Source organism: Apteryx mantelli, chromosome 8 (genome assembly GCF_036417845.1).
Source record: "Apteryx mantelli isolate bAptMan1 chromosome 8, bAptMan1.hap1, whole genome shotgun sequence".
NCBI classification, from domain to species: Eukaryota; Metazoa; Chordata; class Aves; order Apterygiformes; family Apterygidae; genus Apteryx; species Apteryx mantelli.
In genome coordinates, this window is record NC_089985.1 from 41,422,854 (window position 1) to 41,444,243 (window position 21,390).

Genomic DNA, 21,390 nt, shown 5'->3' on the forward strand with positions numbered 1-21,390 from the left:
CAGATGACAGGCTAAAAGAGAGGTTCAGCCTTGCCTCTCTAAAAACAATTCCATTTTCGTTTTAAATATTTTCCAGGGGGATAGCAGCTTTAAGTTTAAAAAAAAGTTTAAAAAAAACATGTTTGCACTTAGCCAATGGCCATCTATTGAAGATAAATCTCCACTAAAATCTTCCTTGTAAAATGTAATTAATCTGTTTCGGTCTTTCCCATGCTAATGCAGGTGTGTAATGCCAACTTTGTGAGGAGTTCCATGCAGGATGTTTAAAACAACTGTCTGAAGTTTTCATGGGATTAGAACTGTGTTTCTGTGCGGCACACCAGTGCTTCTCTGGTGCTTGTCACAGACAGACAGACAGCTATTCTTACCAGACCTGAGACCCTGAAGGGTAGTTAGGAATGGAAGGAGAAAAGCCAGGGCCTGCTCAGTCCAGAAGGAAGGAAGCCTCAAAAGCAGGGGACAGCCATTCTGAAGGAGCTGAAGTAAAAGCGCTGGCAGGAGGAGGGAAGAGCTTGGGGGGCTGAACCAGAATGTGAAAATCAGCTGCTAAAGGAATAGGTGAGGTAGCTAGAAGAATTTGAGTGAAGTACTGCCCAGATGAGGACGGTACACCTGCAGCTTGGAGTGTTGCTGGATTCTGTGATGTTTTCTGGGCTGCTGTTGCTTATAAGGGCTTCCATAGACACTATCGTGATACGTACATTTGTATGAAAATAAATCACTCGTTCATCACACAGTGAGGATACTAAGACCAGTATTGGCTTTTTAGTTCAATAGGACTCGTTAAACTTCTGTTTCATTGATGTAGTACAAATTGCTTATGGTTCTGTTATTGCTTATGATTTTGTTGTTACTGTGTGTTTCTGTAATGCAGGGGTGTCCACTAATGGGCCGGGTGAGATACCAAATAAAGATGAAGCAAAAATTGAAGGATTGCATGTAAATGGACCTACCAGTGGTAAGAAAACACCTCACACGGATCAGGATACAAATGGGTATGAAGCAGAAAACCTTTCTGTTGACCCTAAAATTGCTCATTCGACTTCAAGAAATGAAAATGATTTTGAAGAAAAAAATGAAAGACCTCTAAAAAGAAGAAGAATTAACAGCAATGGAAAAGAGAGTCCTGGTTCTTCAGAGTTCTTCCAAGAAGCAAACTCACATGGGAAGCTTGAAGAACTAGAAACTTTGGATGACTGAATAATAGGAGCTGATTTTATTCCTTGGAGTAAATTTTGGGTGTCTAAAATTTTCAGGGTTGATGGGTTACCTTACAAAATCCAGTTCCATAAAACAATCTGTTGAGATTTTTCTAATATCTTTTAGTTGGCTCTTAAGATCTGATTATTTGTTTTTCAGTGCTGAAAAGCAGTAGGAGAATGTTCTGTTTCTCAGAGCTGTCAACTGTAGTTCTGGGAACATTAAGACTCTTAAAAATATTTGCAAAACAAATCGGTGAATTTGTGCGAAAAAACTCCCAGCCTAATACATTAAAGAAACTTATATACACTATTTAAGCATTGTACAACTGAACAAAGCATCCTATTTGAATCAGTGAGCTGGTTCAAATTTCAATTTCTTGCAGGAAGTTAAAATGAAATACAGAATTCCAAAACATGCATCAGAGTAGGCATAAAGACTTTTATTCATTTTAAGTGGAAAAGTGATATCCCATTGTTAAGGAACCCTTATGAATCCTGAAAGTTATGAGCACAACTATTTTTATATATAGAAGTTTTAAAACGTAAATAAATAAACCAGGTCAGGTTTGTATATGTAAAATTGTTGACATCAATGATGTCTTTCCATATTCTTATCTGGGCTAAAGAAATACATTCTGTATTTTTCCAGATTTCTTTGTAGCCTTTGAAAGATTTTTACAGTACTTATGTCTTGATTGAACTGTCCTTTCTTAAAACAAAAGCTTGTATAATTTTCTTAACTTGTACAGTTGGTAAACTTTTATGAGAGAATTGATATCCTGAGTCTAATGTCGGCTTTGTTTTATTTTGCTAAAGTCTTTTCTAAAAAAAGAAACCCAAACCAAACCAATCCAATTTTAAAGAATGCTTATGATTCACCACCATGCTATTTTCTCCTCAGAAAACAGTAAACCCTTAACATCAAGAATGGTTAGAAGTCATAATATTTTGAAAATCTGAATTCATATTTCTGTTTTATGGCAAATAGTGATGCTTAGAATTTGTTAAGCATGATGCTTGCATTGCACCAATGTTCTTGCTTTCATTATACATTTTCTCATTTTGTTTTTGAGCTCAGATAAATTTCATGTCAGCCAAATGCTTAAATTTACTCATCCTTGTTCGCCAAGATCAGGTATTAGATCATTCATTGATTTATTGTCAGTACATCCTCTGCATTTCATTGAGCAAGGAAAGGAAAGGAAATGGGTGGAGGGATTCTGGCTGTAGAGGCTAGAAATGGATGTGCAACTGGTTACCTGGTGCCTGGTCTTGAATTTCTGGAAACTAATGGGCCTTTGCCTGAACGGGTATTTCAGTGGGAGCAGAAACATCACATGTAACTATTGGTACAGCATGCAATATATATAGAGACACACACACACACACACACACACACACACACACACACACACAAAATGTATATTTATGTGCGTGGGTGTATATACACACTCAGTATATATACATGCATATATGTAAGAGGTGGGAGTAGTTGTGGGTAACTATTTTAAGATCAAGTCCTAGAAACTAAAACTCTTTATGACTGGGGCGAGATGGGTTTGTGCTCACCTTCCCACGACCCCGACTGGAAAGCTTTTGAATTAGGGGTTACATCCATGAAGTAGAAAGATTTTAATTCTGATGTTTTTTTGAACTTGTTTGTTCTATAAGCCACAGCTACATATGCTACTATATTAAAAATAGGAAAAAAAAAAAGTTCTATCTGTATAATTTATAAACTTATCTTCTCCTTCTGTGGCTTACAAGTGTGCTGTTAGTTTTTAATTGGTAATTTTTACTTAAATGATCTTAAAGTTCATCTTCAGGATTCTGGTTTTAAATGTATGGTCATATGGTTTGAAACTCATGTATCAACTTGACAAAAACAGTGCTAAGAAGGGTTTTTTTTTTTTTTTCCTTTTGTTTTTCTAACTACATGTACTTGGACTTTACAGTCATTAATGAGCCAAATTCTCCAGATCCGGTGTAGCTCCATCAACATATTTGTTTAGTTATTGGGGTGTATTAACCCCCTGTTCCCAGAAATGGTTTGAATGATCTGTTTTAACTGGTTCAGCCGGCATGAGGGAGCGAACCGCTACTGAGAACTGGACAGCAATTTATGGGGAGAGGCACAGAGGAAAGACTTGTTAATCTAGGGCAGCGTTAATCTTGTTGAGTGATTGCTTAGGAAGAGGTCACTGTTAAAAGTTAAATCTGGTTGTTAATATCCAAAGTCTCACAGCCTTATATCAAAGACGGTCTGCAGAGCGCTTCAGAGCGAGGCTAGTGCAGTGCTTCTAAGACTCTTTGCAGCTAGAGTCCTAGTTTCAATTTTATTTTATGCATTTTTGTTTGCAAGTTGGAAATACTTCCAAAAAAATTATAGGAACGTTTATAAGTAAGTAAGTAAACTGTCTCAGGCTTGTGTGTAAAATACAGCACTGTGTATATTTTCAGGAATGTTGCTTTGTTTTTTTAATCTTTTTTTTTGGTGATACCTAGAAGAGACCTGACATTCCATAATCAACCAATATGTAATGCTCAGCTAGACTTAAAGAATATTTAATTATAATTTACATTTTGTTTATGCAGGATGTTTTATACAATACTTGGTTCATGTTCTTCAAAATACAGCCACTATAACTTGATAAGTCATTGCACTACTAGAACTATTTAAAAATCTAGAAATATATTAACTTTGATTTTGTTTTAAAAAGCATTCAGTACAGTTTGGAGCCCAGGAATGTCTGGACTTGCTTCCAAACTGCATTGAAAAGCCAGCAGCTTGCATGTAACGTGTATATTTTTCAAGCACTATCGTGACGTGTCCAGCTGGATCAGGTGTCCTGTTTTCATGAAGTGCTTTAAGAGTGCAGCCTGAATTGAAAACACAGTTCAACAGAAAAATCTTTGTTGGGCTTTATAAAGGATTTAAAGTGATGTTAAAAAAAATTACAATTAGTTTTTATACATTTTTTTCCACGCATAGTAATTTTGCACTGTTAGTAATTCCCTTCTCTTACCCCCCATTCCCTGTCTGCAATTCTGAAAAAGCTTATTAAAATATTTTTTTAAACATATTGTCTGCATAAAAAATTACTGAGTTTTTTTTATTATTATTGAAACACGGGGTAGAGTATTTTTCCTTATACATGATGTGAAGAAACTATCCTGTTGTGGCAGTTTGGTAGTAACTGCTACCGCTTTGATGCACTTAAAAGGAAAAAAAAAAACCAAACCTTTCATGCTTTCGTGATTAAACTTAGCCTGACAGTTCGTGGAACTGTTTCCTTCATTCCCGTAAAGCGCACGCGGAGCTTTGCAAAGGAAGCTGTTGTTTCTAAGGGGCAGAAGCGGAAGGTTGCGTAAGCCGCGCGCGGGCGAGTCGCTTCCTCGGCGGGCACCGAACGCGGCGGCGATCCCGCAGCCCAGCCTGGCCCTGGCTCCGAAGCGCATGGCAAACGTGCCGCCTTTGCTTCCAGCAGCTTGCTCAGCTCCAGCTCTTGCCCCTCGAGGGCGACGGGCAGCCGCCTCGTGCCGGCGGGATTAAAGGCAGCAGGCAAGTTAAGAGGAAAATGTTCATCGGTTTATTTGAAGCCGGTACAAAAATACATAGGCACATAAAATTCTTTTCGCTATCGTTATTGACTTACATATAAAGCCTGCCATACATTCAAATAAGAGGGTCACCCTTTTAATCACTAAAATGATAATTTTGTAAATAGAGTCTATATAGAAAAAAATTTAAGTAGATTAATAGCATAGAAAATACTGCTGTAGGAACTCTGTTTACTTTCCCAGTGTATACAATACCATCGAGACCTTGGCACTAAAGTGTGCACGTTTACAAACAAAATAAGCTTTAAAAATATTTTACCATTTGGACAGTAAATCTAACCAGTAGATTTAAAATAAAAACCCAGAGCTCTCGACATATAACCAACATCCTGACTGCAAATGCCTCAGCACAGCAAAGTTACAAGCAAACAAACATGATAAAAATTAATTTCAAAAGAGTGCGGTCAAGCAGGTGACAAGATTACACTGGCTTGGCTAAAAGCCTCGGGATTTGGTCCAATACTGCACTGAGTTAAAACCGGCCCTGAGGGTGGCTGGGGGCTGGAGGAAGCCCTGGGCTTCCTCGGTGCCGACCGCGCCAGGGCCGGGGCCGAGCTGGGACGATGCTCCCAGCTGCTGACGCAAGACACAGCCAAAATATAACTGCAGGATACGGTGCCCTGGGGAGCGGTTCCCGATTTCACGTCTCACCAGTGACTGAGTCTAAATCCCCTGGGAACAACCGAAATCCCTCCAGGAGGGCTAATTAATTGCACTCGGCTCTGACACACGAAGGGAATTAAGGGCATGACCTAGTAATGATGCTTGACGCTGATGCGTAAGTAAGTAGCTCTCGCTCTTCTGTTCAGCACAAACCATTTATCATCTTCCCTACGGACAGCGCTTCTCTGCAGCTGATTTTAAGTCCAGACTTTTAATAAAACTTACTTAGGAATCTACAGGAAGAGAAGAAATTCTCAGATCCTTCCTTTCTCCAATTCTGCAATATGAGCAAGGGGCCACTGGAATGAATGAGCCTCGCTCTGGGCAAAGACAGCAGAAGGCAGCACCACGCCGAGGCCCGCTGGTTACCTTAGTGCTACGGGACCCGTAACAGAAATCCCTCAGCTGAACCCATTTAGCATCAAATCACTCCCAAAACACACGGCCAGCTCTTTGCCTTTATACGCAGTGGTGCCAAGAGGGGAAAAGAAAACAAGATAAAAGTTTACAGCCAGCTCAGACCCCAAATTCTGAAGTACCTGGACGTAACCTGGCATAAGGCTTCTTCCTTTTCTGCAGCGGGAGCGTCTTGGCACGCGACACCTGAGCAAACACAGCAAGGTTTTTCCTTCTGCTCCCATCAGGCCTGGAGATGCAGGGACAGCCCTACACTATCATCTACTGATAGCCAAAAAGGGGGAAGAAATTAAAAAAAAAAAAAAAAAAAAATCTATAAAAACGCCGCGACGGCTGTCAGCTCTGCTCGCAGTCAAGGCAGCCTCGCCAGCTATTGGTTTCAACGCACGGGCTGCGCTGTCTGCAGGCGAGCGGGACCCGCGGGGCAGCGGCGCCAGCCCAGGGCATTTCGGGTGCGCTGGCAAGCCAGACACCTCCTCTCCCCCCACCAGCGGAGGGGGACGACGACGGACCAGAAAGGAGCGTTTTAACAACAGCTTCTTTAGCCCAAACGACCCAAGAGCCAGGACTCCGGAGCGGCCAGCAGGTTCGCTTCACCCCTCCACCGCTATGTTATGGTTTTGCACAACTATGACAGAAGTTCTCAGTTACATGTAAAGAAGTTACCTATAAAGTACGCCAATAAATACAGCTTGTCTAAAGACCACACTTTTACTTTTTAGCAAATTATATTGTCGAAGGAAGCCTTTTTCCTAGTGACTAAAAGGAAAGCGTAGAAAAAAAATAAACACATAGTTTTACCAAAAAAAAGCCTTTGGCCAAAGTTATAAACAAGAATTCTTTTTTTAAACCAACAGACACTCCAAGGGAGAGACCTGGAAAGAAGTGCTGCGTAAGGCAATCCTTAAAATCAGCCCACACCGCCTGACACGTTAAAAATCCCTTTCCCTTAACAGATCCAAAGAAACTTTACTACATCGGAAGCAAAGTGCAGGACAGGATTTGGACCAAGCTAAAACGTCAGGATCGTACCGGCAAAGCCAGGCGTGCTCGGTACTGCGGCGGCAGAGCCCCGGCGGCGGCCGGCATCCCTCCGCGGCGGCGGTGCTGACTCACCGGCCACGAACGCGGCCGAGCAAACACCAGGGTTAAGTACTGACTTGCTAAAAATGAAAAAAATAAGAGGCGTTGAGCTGTCGTCTGCCTTCCAGGTGCGTGCGAAGCGCAGCCGAGCCGGAAGGGAGCTGCAGGGAAACGCGAGCCACAGCAGGAAAGGCAGCCCTGGATCACAGGGGACCGCGGGAGCCGGCCGCGGTGCCTGCAGGGTCCCCGGCACCCGGAGGGTCTCCGGCACCCGGAGCTTTCCCGTCCCACGCACCGGGACCGGGGCGCCTTTCCCGGCCTCCCTCGCGACGCAGGGAGAGCAGCAGCCCGGAGCAGCGCCGGGATGGCTCTGCCCCGTCCCTCCGCTCGCTGCCCTCCTCCGAGCGGCCCGGGGCCTCGCCGCGGCGACACGCGGCCCCTTCGCCTAGCGGAAGGGCAGAGCCGGGACGAATCACCGCACGAAGCCAATTCCAGGATCAGCTGCCCAGGACCCTTTAGCTGCTCTTGCTACTCAGACGCAGGCCCCGCTCTAACTGAACGTACGTCACGGATCCTCGTAAAGAGAAAAAATACAGCCAAGGATGTTCTCGGTACAGCCCTCAAAACTGGTACAATCCTCTGAAATTCTAATGTTTACGCCACCTGTGCAAGTCTCTACAGCCAGATTTCAGCATAATTAAAACCCCAAGAATTCCTCCTCATCAGACTCAATTAGATGTGTTCTTAAATGCATCTTTTCAATGATTTTTTAAAGGCAGCAACCTAGATGATTGTGCAAATTACGAGTACCAACATTACTCCAGAGCAGACACCCCGAATTTCCTACTGTATTCTGCCAGTGATCAGCTGAAGAGTTTGCTTTCCAAAAAAGCACTTCCCTGCTCACACAGAACTTTTTCCTTTAATGTCCATCTTGATGCCAGCTTCAGATGGCTTGTTCATTTGCTCTTCTGTAAAAGTGATATAGGAATACACCAGGCTTCCAGCAATACTGCAAAACATGGTTTTAGGCAAAAGAATGAACGGATGCACACAAACATCAAAACTCCAGCTGTTATAAAAAACAGTACTCTACATATTCCAATACATTTACACCCAGCATTCCTTCTGTATTCTGTACTTCGCTATATAAACCCACCATCAAGAGCCCGCTGAAGATGCTGGTGTGAAGCAAGGCTTTTGCACCAGCACGCTCGCCGAACGCCGTCGTACAGGCCTGCCAGACCCTATTAATAGCCAGACAGTTACAAAACACCGGTTGCCAAAGAGAAGCAAAACATGGGAAGACCAACAGCCAATGTCAGCTGCAAGCTTCAATTTGCTGCAAGCTGCAAGCTTCAATTTGCTAAAAAATTCTTCTGCGCTTTCCTCCTAAGACTATATATTTTGTCTAATTCACTCCCAAATACTTAATATTCTGCGTCCATACTGTATTACTGGATGTGTTTCATCACTAAAATAATCTTGCTGAAGAACATGGGAAGAATAAGGAAACTTTTCAAAACAGAAATACACACCAGTACAGAAAGGAGATATTTCTAAAAACTGTACTGAAATAAAAAATAATAGTAATAATAAAAAATATTTTCTTTTGCTACTTTCAATTATATGGTTCAAATATGCAACTTGGAAAACAGCCCAGGTTTGCTGCTATAACTAACTTGCTTGCGCATTCTCCTGCCTTTAAAACAACACCAAGTCTGTCTGGGAGCTTTGTGTAACTTGAGCTGCAAACACAGAGCCCGAGCGGAGCTAAAAGCAGCACTCGGATTTACTGAAGTCCAGGGAAACGCAGGTCAGCATTGCACCAGCTCTCCTCGGGGGCGGCACCGACACGAAACAGCCCCCAGGAGCCCGCGGCACTGCCTAGGGCCGACGGGACGCTCGCCGCGCACGGGAGCTCTCCCGAGAGCACTGCAGGAGAAGCTCTGCCGGTTAGTTGGCCCTTTCAGAAAGTTACTCTGAAAAAAGTGCGATCATTTACACCGCAGAAGCACTGCCGTTTCAGCAGTAAAAATGCAAAAACCAAAAGGAGCTTTCCTCCCCCACTTCAAGCTCCACGCAGGAGGCAATTTTCCTTCACATGGTCTCAACATATTCTCATAGAATAGGAATTTACTGCCCAGGAATTTTCCGTTTTATTCCCCACACCTATTTTTGACTTTCCTAAAAACAAACAAATAAAAAAAACCCCCACCCAAATCAGCTAAAACCCACTGAACAAGAACTCTGCAAAACCAAGAAGCCTCAGCTCAAAGCTGCAACCTCCTTGCCCTGCAAGCACGCGCACCGATAAACCGGCAGGTGCACCTTCCTCAGCGGGTCATCGCCGAGCGCGGTAACTGCAGGGTCGGGACTCGCTCTGTCTCAAGTCGCACACTAACTTTGCTGCTGTTCCTCCTACCATGATTAATTAAAAATTGCAACTCTGCTTGAAAAATCTAATTGCATGGGTTTTTTTTGAAAGGAGCGTTTAACCAGTCAAACCATTTCAGTTTCACGGCAGCTTTCACTTGTAAATCATAAAGAATAACTGCAAACACTTGAAATTCTTACCTGATATTTAGACCAATGAAGTTTGTCCATGTAAAAATATAGTCTCCTCCAAAAAACATCCCAATATAGGTTATTAAAATATTCTGAAATGGAACAAGATTTTAGGTACAAGAGCATAAGTTTCCATGTCTTCTGCACCGACTCCACCAAAGAGAGGCCAAACCCTCCTCGACGAGCAGCTGACGCACGGCAGGAAAACGATTCCAAGGCCGGCAGCACCGGTCTATTTACGCGACCGGCTCGTCTGGCCCATGCACGAGGTGACCTGAAGGACCTCGGCCGTCTCTGGGCACTTTGCGGTTCGTCCAGGACAAGCTAACCGTGCTAAGCGCAGTTAGTGCCGCTCACAGCCGCTTGGCGCTATCAAGAGCAAACATAAGCAAAGCCTCTATTCCAGATAAAGGCAATCCTAAGGCATTACACGCTCAGGTTATCAGATAGCGTTTAAAGGCGGTTTCTGCTGGCTGCTTGCACTACACCACCTCTTTCGCTACACGTTAGCACCGGCGCTACGCCTCGGCGCTTCACAGCGGTGCCGGCACCGCTGACCCCGGGAGCGCTCTGCGGAGGATTACTAATGCCAGAAACGCTAGCAATGCTAGCGTCCGAGCCCGACTTTGCTCTTGGCACTCCTCTCCCCCCCCCCCTTTTAATAAGCATCTTTAATATTTTTTGTATGTTATGTGAACTCCACAAAGTCTATTGCCTATCCCAAGATAGCCAAAATCGCATTAAAACCACCCTCTGCTTTCCCTCCCGTGAATGCAGCGCGTAGCAAAGGCCACTAGAGCCTTCTTCAACCACTGCAGCGTTTGCTCCCTGAGCTGCTGCAGAAGAGAAGCCAGAACATCAGTGCACACGAAGCAGCACGTTCCCACGTCATGCACGACGGAGGCAGCGGCCAAGGCTGCGGCGCATGCGCAAGCGCAAGGCAAGAGCAGCAGCGCTGGAGCAGGGCAGCACCCGGCCGCGGAGGGGCAAAGCAAGGAGGCCGCGACCACCACCAGGGCCGCTCGAGGCTTTTGATGCGCAGCAGTGCTGGGACGACGCACGGAGACAAGAAGGACCCCGCAGCGATGCCGTATGACAGACGTGCAGGAGGGGAAGGCATCCTGGACGCCTTCGTCAGAGACAGCCCGTGCACGTTGCGAGAAAAACACCTGGAGCCCATGCAAAACTGAAGGACCGATGGCGCCAAGCTGCCATGCACATCACAAAAATTCAATTTACTCACGCTCCAATGGCTAAAGCATCTGTTTAATAAGAGGTACAAGTAATTACTACAGCATTTGCCCCAGCAGTGACCTTCAGGGCAGAGAATGCCACTTACCTTAATGCAGCCAACTATTGTAGTTGTAAGAGCAGAATTATACTGAGTGCAAAGAACCGTGGAGTACATCAAAATAAACCTGCAGGAGAAAGACTCGACAGTCAGGCTTCAAGACACATTTATCACGCTGCAATTAATCTTTTAATCTCTTGCTCTCTTTTCTAGAGCGTTTTTCGCATCACTGCTTTTTTACAAAACCTGCACTGAAGCAGCGTAGGAAATAAATTCCACCCACAACAGCTTTCAGAAATTTTCTCCTTATCAGGACTGAAGACTTCTTTTCCCCTCCCAGAGCTGCTGAGGCCACCGAAATAATTTTGTTTCGAGGACAGGGCGCCCGCCCCCTGCTCAGCTGCAGGTCTCGCGGAGTAAGCGCGGAGTAAATCCTTACCCCATTATACACGACAGCGTGAACTGCACGATGAAGAGCATGTCTGCCCAGCCTTGGTACTCCACTGCCTGAAACGAAGACAGCCGGCCTCAGAGGCGAGGGAAACGCGGGAAGCCGCAGCCGAGAGAGGAACCCGACCGCCAGCAGCAGCTGCCGCGGCACAGCAGCACGGAGCCAGCGCGGGACACCCTCAGCCACCCGCCCACGTCGGCGTCGCCTCCTGGCCCGCGGCCCAGCCCGGCATCCCAGCAGAGATCAAAACCCTCCCGGAAAAAGTGGGGAATAAAGTCCAAGGAGTCCACGCAAGCGAGCGGAGGCGGGAAAGGCATTTCCTAGAGAGCTACGGTCCAGCACTGCCCTCTTGGGAACCCCCGCACAACAGCTTCGGTAAGACCGTGATAAGACCACAATAAGACCACAATTTAAAAGGTTGGCAGTATTTTTATGAACCAGAACCACATGCAACCCTGAGCATCTCATGGAGGCTGGTTCCCGGAGCATCCTAGTTTTCCAGCTACGCCAAAGCTCAGAGCAACGTAACTGAAACAGAAGTATACCCTGACAGGACCCCGAAGCTAGCTTGGCTGTAATTCATAGAGTTTTGGACACTTAAGGAGGACATTAGAAGTTCACATACGCTCTACAGGTTAAGATTTTTTGGGGGTGGAATAACACTCAGAGAAGCACAGCTGCTGATGTAACACTTCATCGCTTCTCAACCCAAGCAAAGCTGTAGAGATGCTTGCATTTGCTCTTGGGATTTGAGGTCCATACGTTTTGGACAGCTACCAGGGATGACATATGAGCAACATCCCTGCAGCAGATGCATCAGGCTGGCTGGTCAAAACTGTCCTTATGTCACTAGGAAAATTTCAAGAACAAGAGGTGTTTTGGTCTCCCAATGCCATGATGCGGTTGGAAAGCTGGCTGCAGCGCTGGTGGGGCGCACACACCACGAGCACGCTCCACAGCTTGGCTCATCGGGACCACGCGGGCTCCAAGGCCCTGGGTTACGCCGGCGGGGGCTGGACAAGACTCCAAAGTTAACACAGCCCGGCCAGGACAGAAATTCTCCATCAACTTGCTGGGGAACAGGATTGGTGAAGCAGTGATGCTTCACACCAAGTTCAAGGGGAATTTAGCTCCTAGAGACAATGCTGTACACATTAGAAATGAAGTCTGAATTTCATCTTAGGGTTTTTTTGTTGGTGATGGTTGGGTTTGGGGTTTTTTTGTTGTTGTTTTGTTTTTTAAAGAAAGTTCACACTTAATTCAGTTGAATTCACTTTTCTTGCCAGCGTCAAGTTTGCGGCTGACCCACAAAACTCCACCAACAGGAGATGCAGTTTGCAACGGGGACAGGGAACAAGGAAATGAGGCCAGAACGGGGCAAAGGCTGGTCTAGCGCCTCACCTCCCCACGTGGCAAGGAACGTCATCGTATGGAGAACGCGACCGGAGAGGGGCAACGGGACTGCACTGGGGAGAGCGAGCCTGCCGGGTGCCATTCCTGCCACGTAACAGATCCTGCTCATCCACAGGAGAGATGCGGGATGAGCACAGCCCTGTAAGAGTGGGGAATTCTCCTTCAAACTAAGAGGAACAGCTTTGCTTTAGCACCAGGAATGACTTCACGGCTAGAAAGCTGAACAGCTATGAGAAAGTTACTGGAATGATTCAAATCCTTTAAACATTCAGGAGCGCATTGCTAATGGATTTGGCTACTTATCTGTTGAACGTCCTTAAACTGGTGCTTAAGCTTGCCTAGTTGCGTTTGCCCCCATCTCATCTCTTTTGACTACACGCATCCTTTGCCTACCTGACCTGCAAGGCTGAGAGCTGGTTTTGTTCGGCGTGGAAGCACTGCACTGACGCACGGGTTGGTCTGATCTTGTTAACTGAGAGTCTGGCAGCAGGTGACATCTTGCCCTACTAGCACAGCGCTATTTAGCTCTAGCTTGCTTCTGCCTGGTGCAGGAATTTTCCATCTCAAAATAATTATCACACATCTCCCTTCACACACTGGAAAGTAAGATTAGATCTGAGGTCAAATTTCTTTGAATTTGAGTTTTTCTATGAACTATTAACGCTAAATTTTTAGAAGCACAGGTTTTATACATCTTGCGTGACCATTAAAGGAACACTTAAGTTTCTCAGCATACATCTTCCTTAACGGGAACAGCAGCAATCCAGATGACCACAGCTGCATACAACTGCCCAAGGGACTTCAGGCATTTTATCAGCAGTTTGGTGCCAGAGGCTTCCCAATTTGGGAACCGTTTGACATGGAGCTTCCGTACTAAGCACAGCAGCTGCACAAACCCGAAGACAATTCAGAAACTTGAAGGCACAGCCCCTAACCAGCGCTGGAGCAGGATTTAACACTGCACAGCTAAGGCGGTGAAGCAGCACAGCGCAATGCTGGTCTCCCCCAGCAGCACTGCACAGTGTTTGGGCATTTCGGTGCCGGGCTTAGCAGGACCGCAGCTCGCAGCTGCAGGCTGCAAAACCCTCCCAGGACCCCAGGTAAAGGGCTGGCAGCTGGGCACAGGCGAGCAGGGGCCAGCGTGGGCTGCAGAGTCTGGCACAAGGAACAAATCCACGCAGAGCCGGGGCCAAGGCCCCTGCACAGCAGCATTTCTTGGAAGGATGCTTTCTAACGGGGCATGAAACGCAAGCCTGGGGGGGGGGGACCGGCCTGCAGGCCCTTCACTCCCTCCCTGATCATGATTAATATCATTTTCCTCCATTCATCAGCACAGTCATTTCTGCCTCCTGTAAAACGAGGCATGGCAAGACATCATTACCTGTGATGCTCGTTAATGAACTGCTAGATTTAGCAGATCCATAGGCTCCAGAAGTGGGGGAGCCTTTCCAAAGCAAAACTAATAACATTATCCCCCGCTCCGCAATCTTGTCCGACAGTTGCCGCTGCACAAAGATGCGGCGCCTCCTGCACCTCTCTCCGGGACTGGCTGCCGCCCCCTCCCCAGAGGCCACGATTTTTGCTCTCCTGCCTCATTCTGTTAATCCAGGGAAGCGTTTCCAACACACGCAGTGTGGTTATATGCTTTGCAAGAGACGATTTAGCTACACACGTTCCAAAAGACTGTTTTTCATAACGCTGCAAATGTTGAATTTCCTGGTAGTAAGTTCAACAGACACAGCTTTGTTTGCTTCCAACTGCCAAGAGCTTGTTCAGAGGGGCGGGGGGAGAAAAAGAGAAGTTTATTCAGAAAAAAAATAGTAAGAGGAGCTTTCTATACGGGCTGAACAGAGGCTCCACAGTGCAGCACAGAGCAACATTCTGCTCCCCGTCCGCCAGCTCCTGTTTATAAATGAACACATTATCCCCAAATATATTCCAGCTGAGCCACCCTCCATGAAGAGCAGGGGCCTGGACTATCTTCTTAACCTACACTCGCTTCTCGTCACGTAATCGCGGCTCCTTATCTTAGGGATGGCCGACCGGGATTCGTCATCTTGACGTTAAGCTCCTAACAAGGATGAAGCTGCTGGGACCGGCGCACCGCGAAGCGCAAGCCCTCCCCGTTCAACACTCCAGGCATCGCCGTGGACAGCCCGAGCAGGGACCCAGGCACGGGGATTTACCGCTGTGACCAGCACCAGCGTCAACAGCAGCTACCCATGTTAGTCTGGGAGGGCAACGCGCGGCACTTCCCGATTTCAACACTTTGTTGGGAACGGGCCAAAGAGCTTCTCCTTCCAAGAGGAGCCAGTTCGTGCAGGTATGAAACGTGAACGCTCTTGTTGGTTTCTTCAGCAGAAGAAATCAAGCATAACTGCGCAAATGCTCACTGCGAGCCCTCCTGTAAGTTTTGAGTGCACTGAACCACCGATAAATCAGATATGCTGGAGAGACAGCCTGGCCAAAACAGTAATCTTTAGAGCAATTCGACATAAGTAAAGGGGAAAAGCAGAAAGACGTCTGAAGAGACTCATTTGTTCCAGAAGCGCTAACTTTTGTTTTAAATAATACTTGGTTTAATTTATTCCTCTCACACTTCTCCATTCCTTAAGCATTACGAAAATGCTTTAATGAAGCAATTCTGTGGATTTAAAGTAAGCAGAACTTGCATCAACTTTTTATTCCAATTTCACTTACACAGTTCTCTCCTGTTTGCACAAAACTTGTCCTCAGATCATCCTTTGCCCTAACTGATCCAGCAGATCTCATCTAGTATTTATTTACAAGTGGAGCATAATGAAGTATTTATCAGTTTCACCTATTTTACATAAAACGACAAGTATTCAAAATCTAAGTTACAGAAGGGTCTGTGTGGCTGCATGCTAAAACAAACAGTAAAATGTTCTTCTAAGCAATACAGAATCATACATTTTGCCCCAAAGGTATCATGCCACTGAAGATTTTGCTTTTTGGGATCAGATTCCTACCTTTTGCGCATCTCCGGTGAAATAGGCAATGATCAAGGTGGGAAGTATCATAAACAGTGCATTGTAATATAGCAGACCGTATCTTCCCAGCTCCTAGAAAAAGGAAACATTTGTGTTATTTAAGTTGGCTCCAAACAGAACATAGAACCTTATTCACGGTGCTACTGAAGACCAGGTCTTATGAGCTAAATCCATGCGGGATTTGCAGAGACAGAAGAGTTGTAGGGTTTTTATAACGTGCAAGACCATTTCTGCAGTGCTTTAAAACATTAGACCAAGTTCTGCTCTAGAGGCTTTTTGGAAACTGCGTTGCTAACAAGTCCCCAGTTACTTTCTCCTAAAAGCAAAGACACACAGTAAGATTTCACAGGACTAAGATACTATTTGTTTTTTGTCTCTAAATTCCTGACCAAATTGTTTTCTGGTGATCTAGTGTTTTTAGCAAATACTTTCCATTGGCCCCATCTCCAGACACCAGTGCAAACCGAGTCAAATAACTCCAGGTATACAAATTGTGACCAAACCCCCAGTTTAGGGTCAGACTCTTTTTTCAGTGGTGCCCAGCAACAGGACAAGAAGCAACAGGTACAGTCTGAAACACAAGAAGTTCTGTCTGAACATGAGGAAAAACTTTTTCACTGTGAGGGTGACAGAGCACTGGCACAGGTTGCCCAGAGAGGTGGTGGAGTCTCCTTCTCTGGAGATATTCAAAACCCGCCTGGACGCGATCCTGGGCAACGTGCTCTAGGTGACCCTGCTTGAGCAGGGGGGTTGGACTAGATGATCTCCAGAGGTCCCTGCCAACCTCAGCCATCCTGTGATTCTGTGAATTTGGGAGGCTTCCCTGCATTGTGGCAAGCAATTTGGGACTTTCCCATGCCCGCAGCCAGAACATTCAGGCAGCCTTTGGAGAGGCACCGCGATGCTGAAACGCGGCTTCCCAGGAGGGTGTGGGGAAGCAGAAAAACGACACCTACAGCAAACTTCACAAAGCACTGGATTTCCCCTCATACTTTATCTATGAGATAAGACCAGAAGTCAGACGAGGTCAGCAAGCTTGAAGCGTTACCATTAACCAAAACGCAGTTTCTTGGCTGTCACAGTGAAGCACAATCGTTCCCAGGGGCTCACACCACCACAACGGCCACGGCCAGCGCTGTTTGGCAATGGTGACACCAAGAACAGCAGAGCGATATCACCAAATCTTTTGGACAAGAGATCTGGAGAGAGGGATGGGGGCGGCAGCGGACTGGGCCCGCAGAAATTGCAATGGTATCACTTCCTAGCCGTTTCGGGTTCTTCCGGCGTTGGGTATATTTAGAATGGCAATCCCAGCGCTAGGCAGCACACCCAGAATAAGAAACACAACAGCATGTTTAATTTGGAATACGATTTCTTCTCCGGTTCCTACTGCAGTAGCGCACTGAAGACATGAATTAAAAATAAAAAATATATATATACATATAGTCCTTCACTGTTCACACAATCTTCTTCCTCCTACACAACAAAACCATGCCACTCTTCCCAAGAAATAAAGGCTAAGGCCATGAAAACCATTTGAAGCCACAGCCTCAGTATTCACCATGACACCAAACAATAACTTCTAGTGTTAAAAAAAAAAAAAATTTCCATGAAAGTGTACTTTTAGTGAAAGTGGGAAAGAACGACGTGTTTAGCCTCCAAACGGGATGCGCCAGGGAACACGGAGCACTTTAAAGCATCCGAGCAGGCACGCAACGTGGCAGCTCAGCCCGCCGAAGCGGAGCATTGCCCCTTCCCACCCGAGGTTGCGCTCGCTGGGCCGCGCCAGTGCCGCCCCAGCGAGCCCGGCTGCGAGCGCCGGCACCCAGCGCGGAGAGTTAAGTCAAGAGAGTGCAATTCGGAAATGTCAGAAATGAAAGCAAAGGTCAGCCTACCTTTGAATCCAGCTTCTGTTTTACATAGGCCCCATTTGCAGCTGTTAAGGCATCGTTAATAAGGATAAAAATATATCCTTCCAAATCAAATGCCAAGTCAGCACTAGGAAAGGAAAAAACAGGTAAGATTTTTAACTGCGCAGAGTGTAGCACTTGAAAGATTTCTTCCACCTTCTGTCAGTAAGTTGTCGGAAAGAGTTAATCATGCAAGGACTGGGATCCGAGTCTGGAAAACATTCTTTCCTATTATAGAGCAAGTCTGAGGCAAAACAAAAAAAAAACCCACACACCACACCGCCATTTACTCACTTTCTTCTGGGGACATAACGTGATACTCTCTTCACCTTATCCCAGTGAAGAAATTCAAAGTTTTGCTCTAACAACTTCCACCAAAGGATCACAAGATGTTTTTAAGTGAGCTTCGGCTATTTTCTTAATGGCACATACACCAGAACGTGCCGCCAAGATTTCACCATTGAAAGGCCTCTGAGCGTTGCATTTTACCGCGTTTTCAGCGGCTTTGCTGGCTAGCCAGCGCGTGGGCCATTCCAGAGACACCGAACAAAGCAGCAAGTAACAGCGCTGAAAGGACAAGAAACCGGAAGGCTTACCTAGCAGCTACAAACGCACCAATTATCATCGCAAATACTGTCATCTGAATACTCCAAGAAAACTTCTTCCTGAAAAAGAAAAACAAGAGCACTGCTATCATTCATAAGCACAGTTAAGTCTTCATTAAAGTATTCCAAGCAGGCAGGGAAAGCCATTTAGTCACATCACACACTGGGTGGGCGGCAGGGAAAAGGCAACACAGAAACAGCAAATAAAAACAAAATTTTTAGACAATTATCTTTGTGTGTGTGTGTGTGCGCTTTTTTTTTTTTCTTCTTTAAGAAGGTTAGCACTGATGAGGTACAAGTTTCAGTGCTACAACTCTGCTCATTACAACAAGGATTCAGCACTCTGCAAGTGCACAGAGCACAACCATGCTCCCCTTCGCTTTGCAGCTAAATACTGCACTTCATCTCGCCCATCTCTTTTTAGGCAAAGAAAGAGACCGTGCAGATCAAGGTAAGTTACTGTAATAAATCACGCATTACTGCATATCCATTTCCTCTACCCACTCACATTTCTAAAACCTAGTGTAGAGCCAAAAAAGCCTGACCGTGCAAATCTTTGACGCACAAAAACTTACTAAAACACGGTATGCCATTTCAACATCTTAAGACTTTCATAACTACAGACAGTATCTTTCATTGATAGCTTTGGAAAAAAGCTGGAAAGACTCACTTGAGTAAGAATCCTTCAGCAAACATTGTAAACAGGATGGAGAACCTTCGCAGGACCGTGAACATTGGCAGGCTGCAAAAAAACGAGATTTCACAAGGTAAAAGGGTTTCCCTCCCAGCGCTGCAGCCATGCAACTTAACGGTGCACAGCCACCCCTACAGCAACACCCTGAACTACTGCCAAGGTAAAGAGCAGGCAGCGGAAGCCCTCAGGAGGAGATCACCATCTCCCACGCTAGGTTCCTTATTCCCCAAGGCAATAATTTGAAGTCACAGGACTGGAGCCTTTGGCATGCAGAATACAATCGCGTCGCGCACCGCTGACCACGTTTACCTTCATACCGCCGCAGGTATTACATGTAAGCCAGGGGCACAGACCGCGCTGCGCTCCCCCAAAGCAAGGTCTGCCCCGACTCGCCATTCTGCGCCTCCCTCCCCACCCCGAATCCCCCGCGTACAAAACCTCCTCCACTTCAGGGAGGCTTTGCTTCAAAGCCAGGGATTTGGGGCCAGATGGGGCACCTCGCGAGCCCGGCGGAGCGAGAAACCCCCAGGCGAGGCAGGGGCACCCCGCTGCAGCCGCTCCAGCACGAGGCATTAGCACGCACAGGTGACGCTAATCACAACATTACAGCCCCTTCCAGTAGGTAAAAGTAACGCGTACTTCAGTTTCTTTGTGCTGAACAGTCCTGTGATCTGGTTCCCGAAGTACAGGAGAGGTAGAGGAAACGTCTGGAAAGTTGTAAGAGGGATAACACTTAACGAACAACCGAAGGCAGCCAGAGAACTAACCAAGAAGTAACATAAGTACATATATACTTTTTATATATATATATATAATTCTTTCCATCCTGAAATGGAAATTTTCACACACACACACGCGTATTTAGGCTCCCACAAGCACGGAGCCCAGCGCTGACACTAGGGCCAGAGGTCGCCCATGCGGAATTGGCGTCGCCAGGGCAATGCACGCAAACATGGCACGCACACACATGCCCCTCCGCCGAGGGACGCGTCCCACCCGGCGCGAGAAACCTTCGCCCAACGACAGGAATCCTGCCGTGGGAGGAAACGGCCCGTTCACCGAGCGAAGGTCTGGGAGGGTGCGCGCGTGTCCCCCCCCGGGGGGAGCATCACCCCTCGGGCCGCTGCTGCCGATGTGAAGCGCCCTGCAGCGGTGGGCATCGCCACGGGCAGGACGCAAGTGCGGTTTATAGATCAGGGAAGGAGGCACCGCCGCGGGGGTGGCGAGCTGTAAAAGGAGGGTTTTCGGGGCACGCACGGAAGAAGCCCCCTTACCCGTCGAGGTATGTGTCTGTCGAAGTCGGGGAACTTGACCACGCGCAGCGCCTTGCCCGCCCACAGCACCGCCACGGTGGCCAGCATCTGCGGGGAGGGGGGAGCAGAGGGTGAGCGCCGCCGCCAGCCCCCATGCTGGGGGGGGTCCGGGCGTTGGGGGGGGGACGCGCTGCCACTCACCTGGCCCAGCCCCACGCACAGCGAGGACGGGAACCTGCGGGCACAGAGAGGATGTCAGGGACCGGCGTGCGGACGGGGGCAACGTGGCCCCCCCCCCCCCAGCGCTGTAGGGACCAGCCCCATTGGGGGGGGGGGAATGCAAGGATGTGCACTGAGGTGCCCGGCTCTGTGGCGGGGGGGGGGGGACCCCACGGTGCAAAAGGTTCCCCCGGGGGGGGCTGCACATGTGGAGGTGCAAGGGGAGCACAGCCCTAATGTGTGTGGGGGGGCATGCAAGGGGGTGCCAGGCCCCCAAATGGGGGGGGGGGCATACATAGGGCTGCCTGGTCCTAAAGTAAGGGGGGGGGATTTGGGGGGGGGGATCTTGGGTTCCCAGGGGAGGGCCATGCTGGGGGGGGGGGCTCCTGGGGGGTAGTTCCCAAAATGGGGGGGGCAGGCCCATGCTGGGGGGGTGGAGGGGGGAATCCCGGGGGGGGGGCTCGGAGAGGAGGAGGAAGCCCATGCTTGGGGGGGGGGGGAACCTGGGGGGGGGCCCGGGAGGGTGGCCGATGCTGGGGGGGGGGGAAGCCCATGCCGGGAGGGGAGGCCGGGGCGGGGGGGCCATGCCGGGGGGGGTGCCGGGGGGGCCATGCCGGGGGGGTCCCCGGGGGGGGCCATGCCGGGGGGGGTGCCGGGGGTGCCCGCGCGGCGGCGGCGGGCCCCGGTGGCGGTCGGTCTGTGGGGCGCAGGCCGCCGCCGCCGCGGCCGTACCCGTAGGTGGTGAGGACGCTCTTGTTGAGGACGACGATGAGGAAGGAGCTGAAGCCGTAGAAGGCGGCGGCCAGGAGCCGGAGGCAGACGCTGAGGCCCGGCGGCGCCATGCCCCGCTCCGCATCGCCGGGCGCGGGGGCTCCCGCGGGGGCTCCCCCCTCCGCCCCGGCCGCCCGGCGTCTGCGCCCTGCCGACGACGACGACATGGCTGCGGGGGCGGGGCGAGCGCGGCGGGGCGGGGCCGGCGCGGGGCGGGG

The 21,390-nt window shown here is 48.1% G+C and overlaps 2 protein-coding genes across 7 annotated transcripts in view; one reads left to right on the top strand and one right to left on the bottom strand.

The window, feature by feature from the left end:
- The window catches only part of MIER1 (MIER1 transcriptional regulator), a 43,997-nt gene extending 39,712 nt beyond the window's left edge, over nt 1-4,285 (top strand). For all 4 annotated transcript variants that reach the window (XM_067301379.1, XM_067301376.1, XM_067301378.1 and 1 more), the window contains exon 13: nt 875-4,285. In XM_067301379.1, the coding sequence (XP_067157480.1) occupies nt 875-1,200 (326 nt within the window). In that variant the 3' untranslated portion in view covers nt 1,201-4,285. The remainder of the gene's footprint in view (nt 1-874) is intronic.
- A 1,935-nt stretch (nt 4,286-6,220) lies between these two features.
- Nucleotides 6,221-21,340, bottom strand: SLC35D1 (solute carrier family 35 member D1). Of its 3 annotated transcripts, none has more exons than XM_067301380.1 (12): nt 21,134-21,340; nt 20,384-20,417; nt 20,204-20,290; nt 19,569-19,636; nt 18,906-18,977; nt 18,227-18,295; nt 17,616-17,718; nt 15,700-15,792; nt 11,285-11,352; nt 10,894-10,972; nt 9,564-9,646; nt 6,221-7,998 (listed from the first exon to the last, which is right to left on the bottom strand). In XM_067301380.1, exons 1-12 carry the CDS (start codon nt 21,337-21,339, stop codon nt 7,890-7,892), a joined length of 1,071 nt encoding a protein of 356 aa, XP_067157481.1. In that variant the 5' UTR covers nt 21,340; the 3' UTR covers nt 6,221-7,889. The 3 variants fall into 3 exon arrangements, with proteins under 3 accessions (XP_067157481.1, XP_067157482.1, XP_067157483.1); XM_067301382.1 differs by lacking the exon at nt 6,221-7,998 and adding an exon at nt 10,798-10,816 and having other exon boundaries at nt 9,590-9,646; XM_067301381.1 differs by lacking the exon at nt 19,569-19,636.
- Between the last annotated feature and the right edge of the window lie 50 nt (nt 21,341-21,390).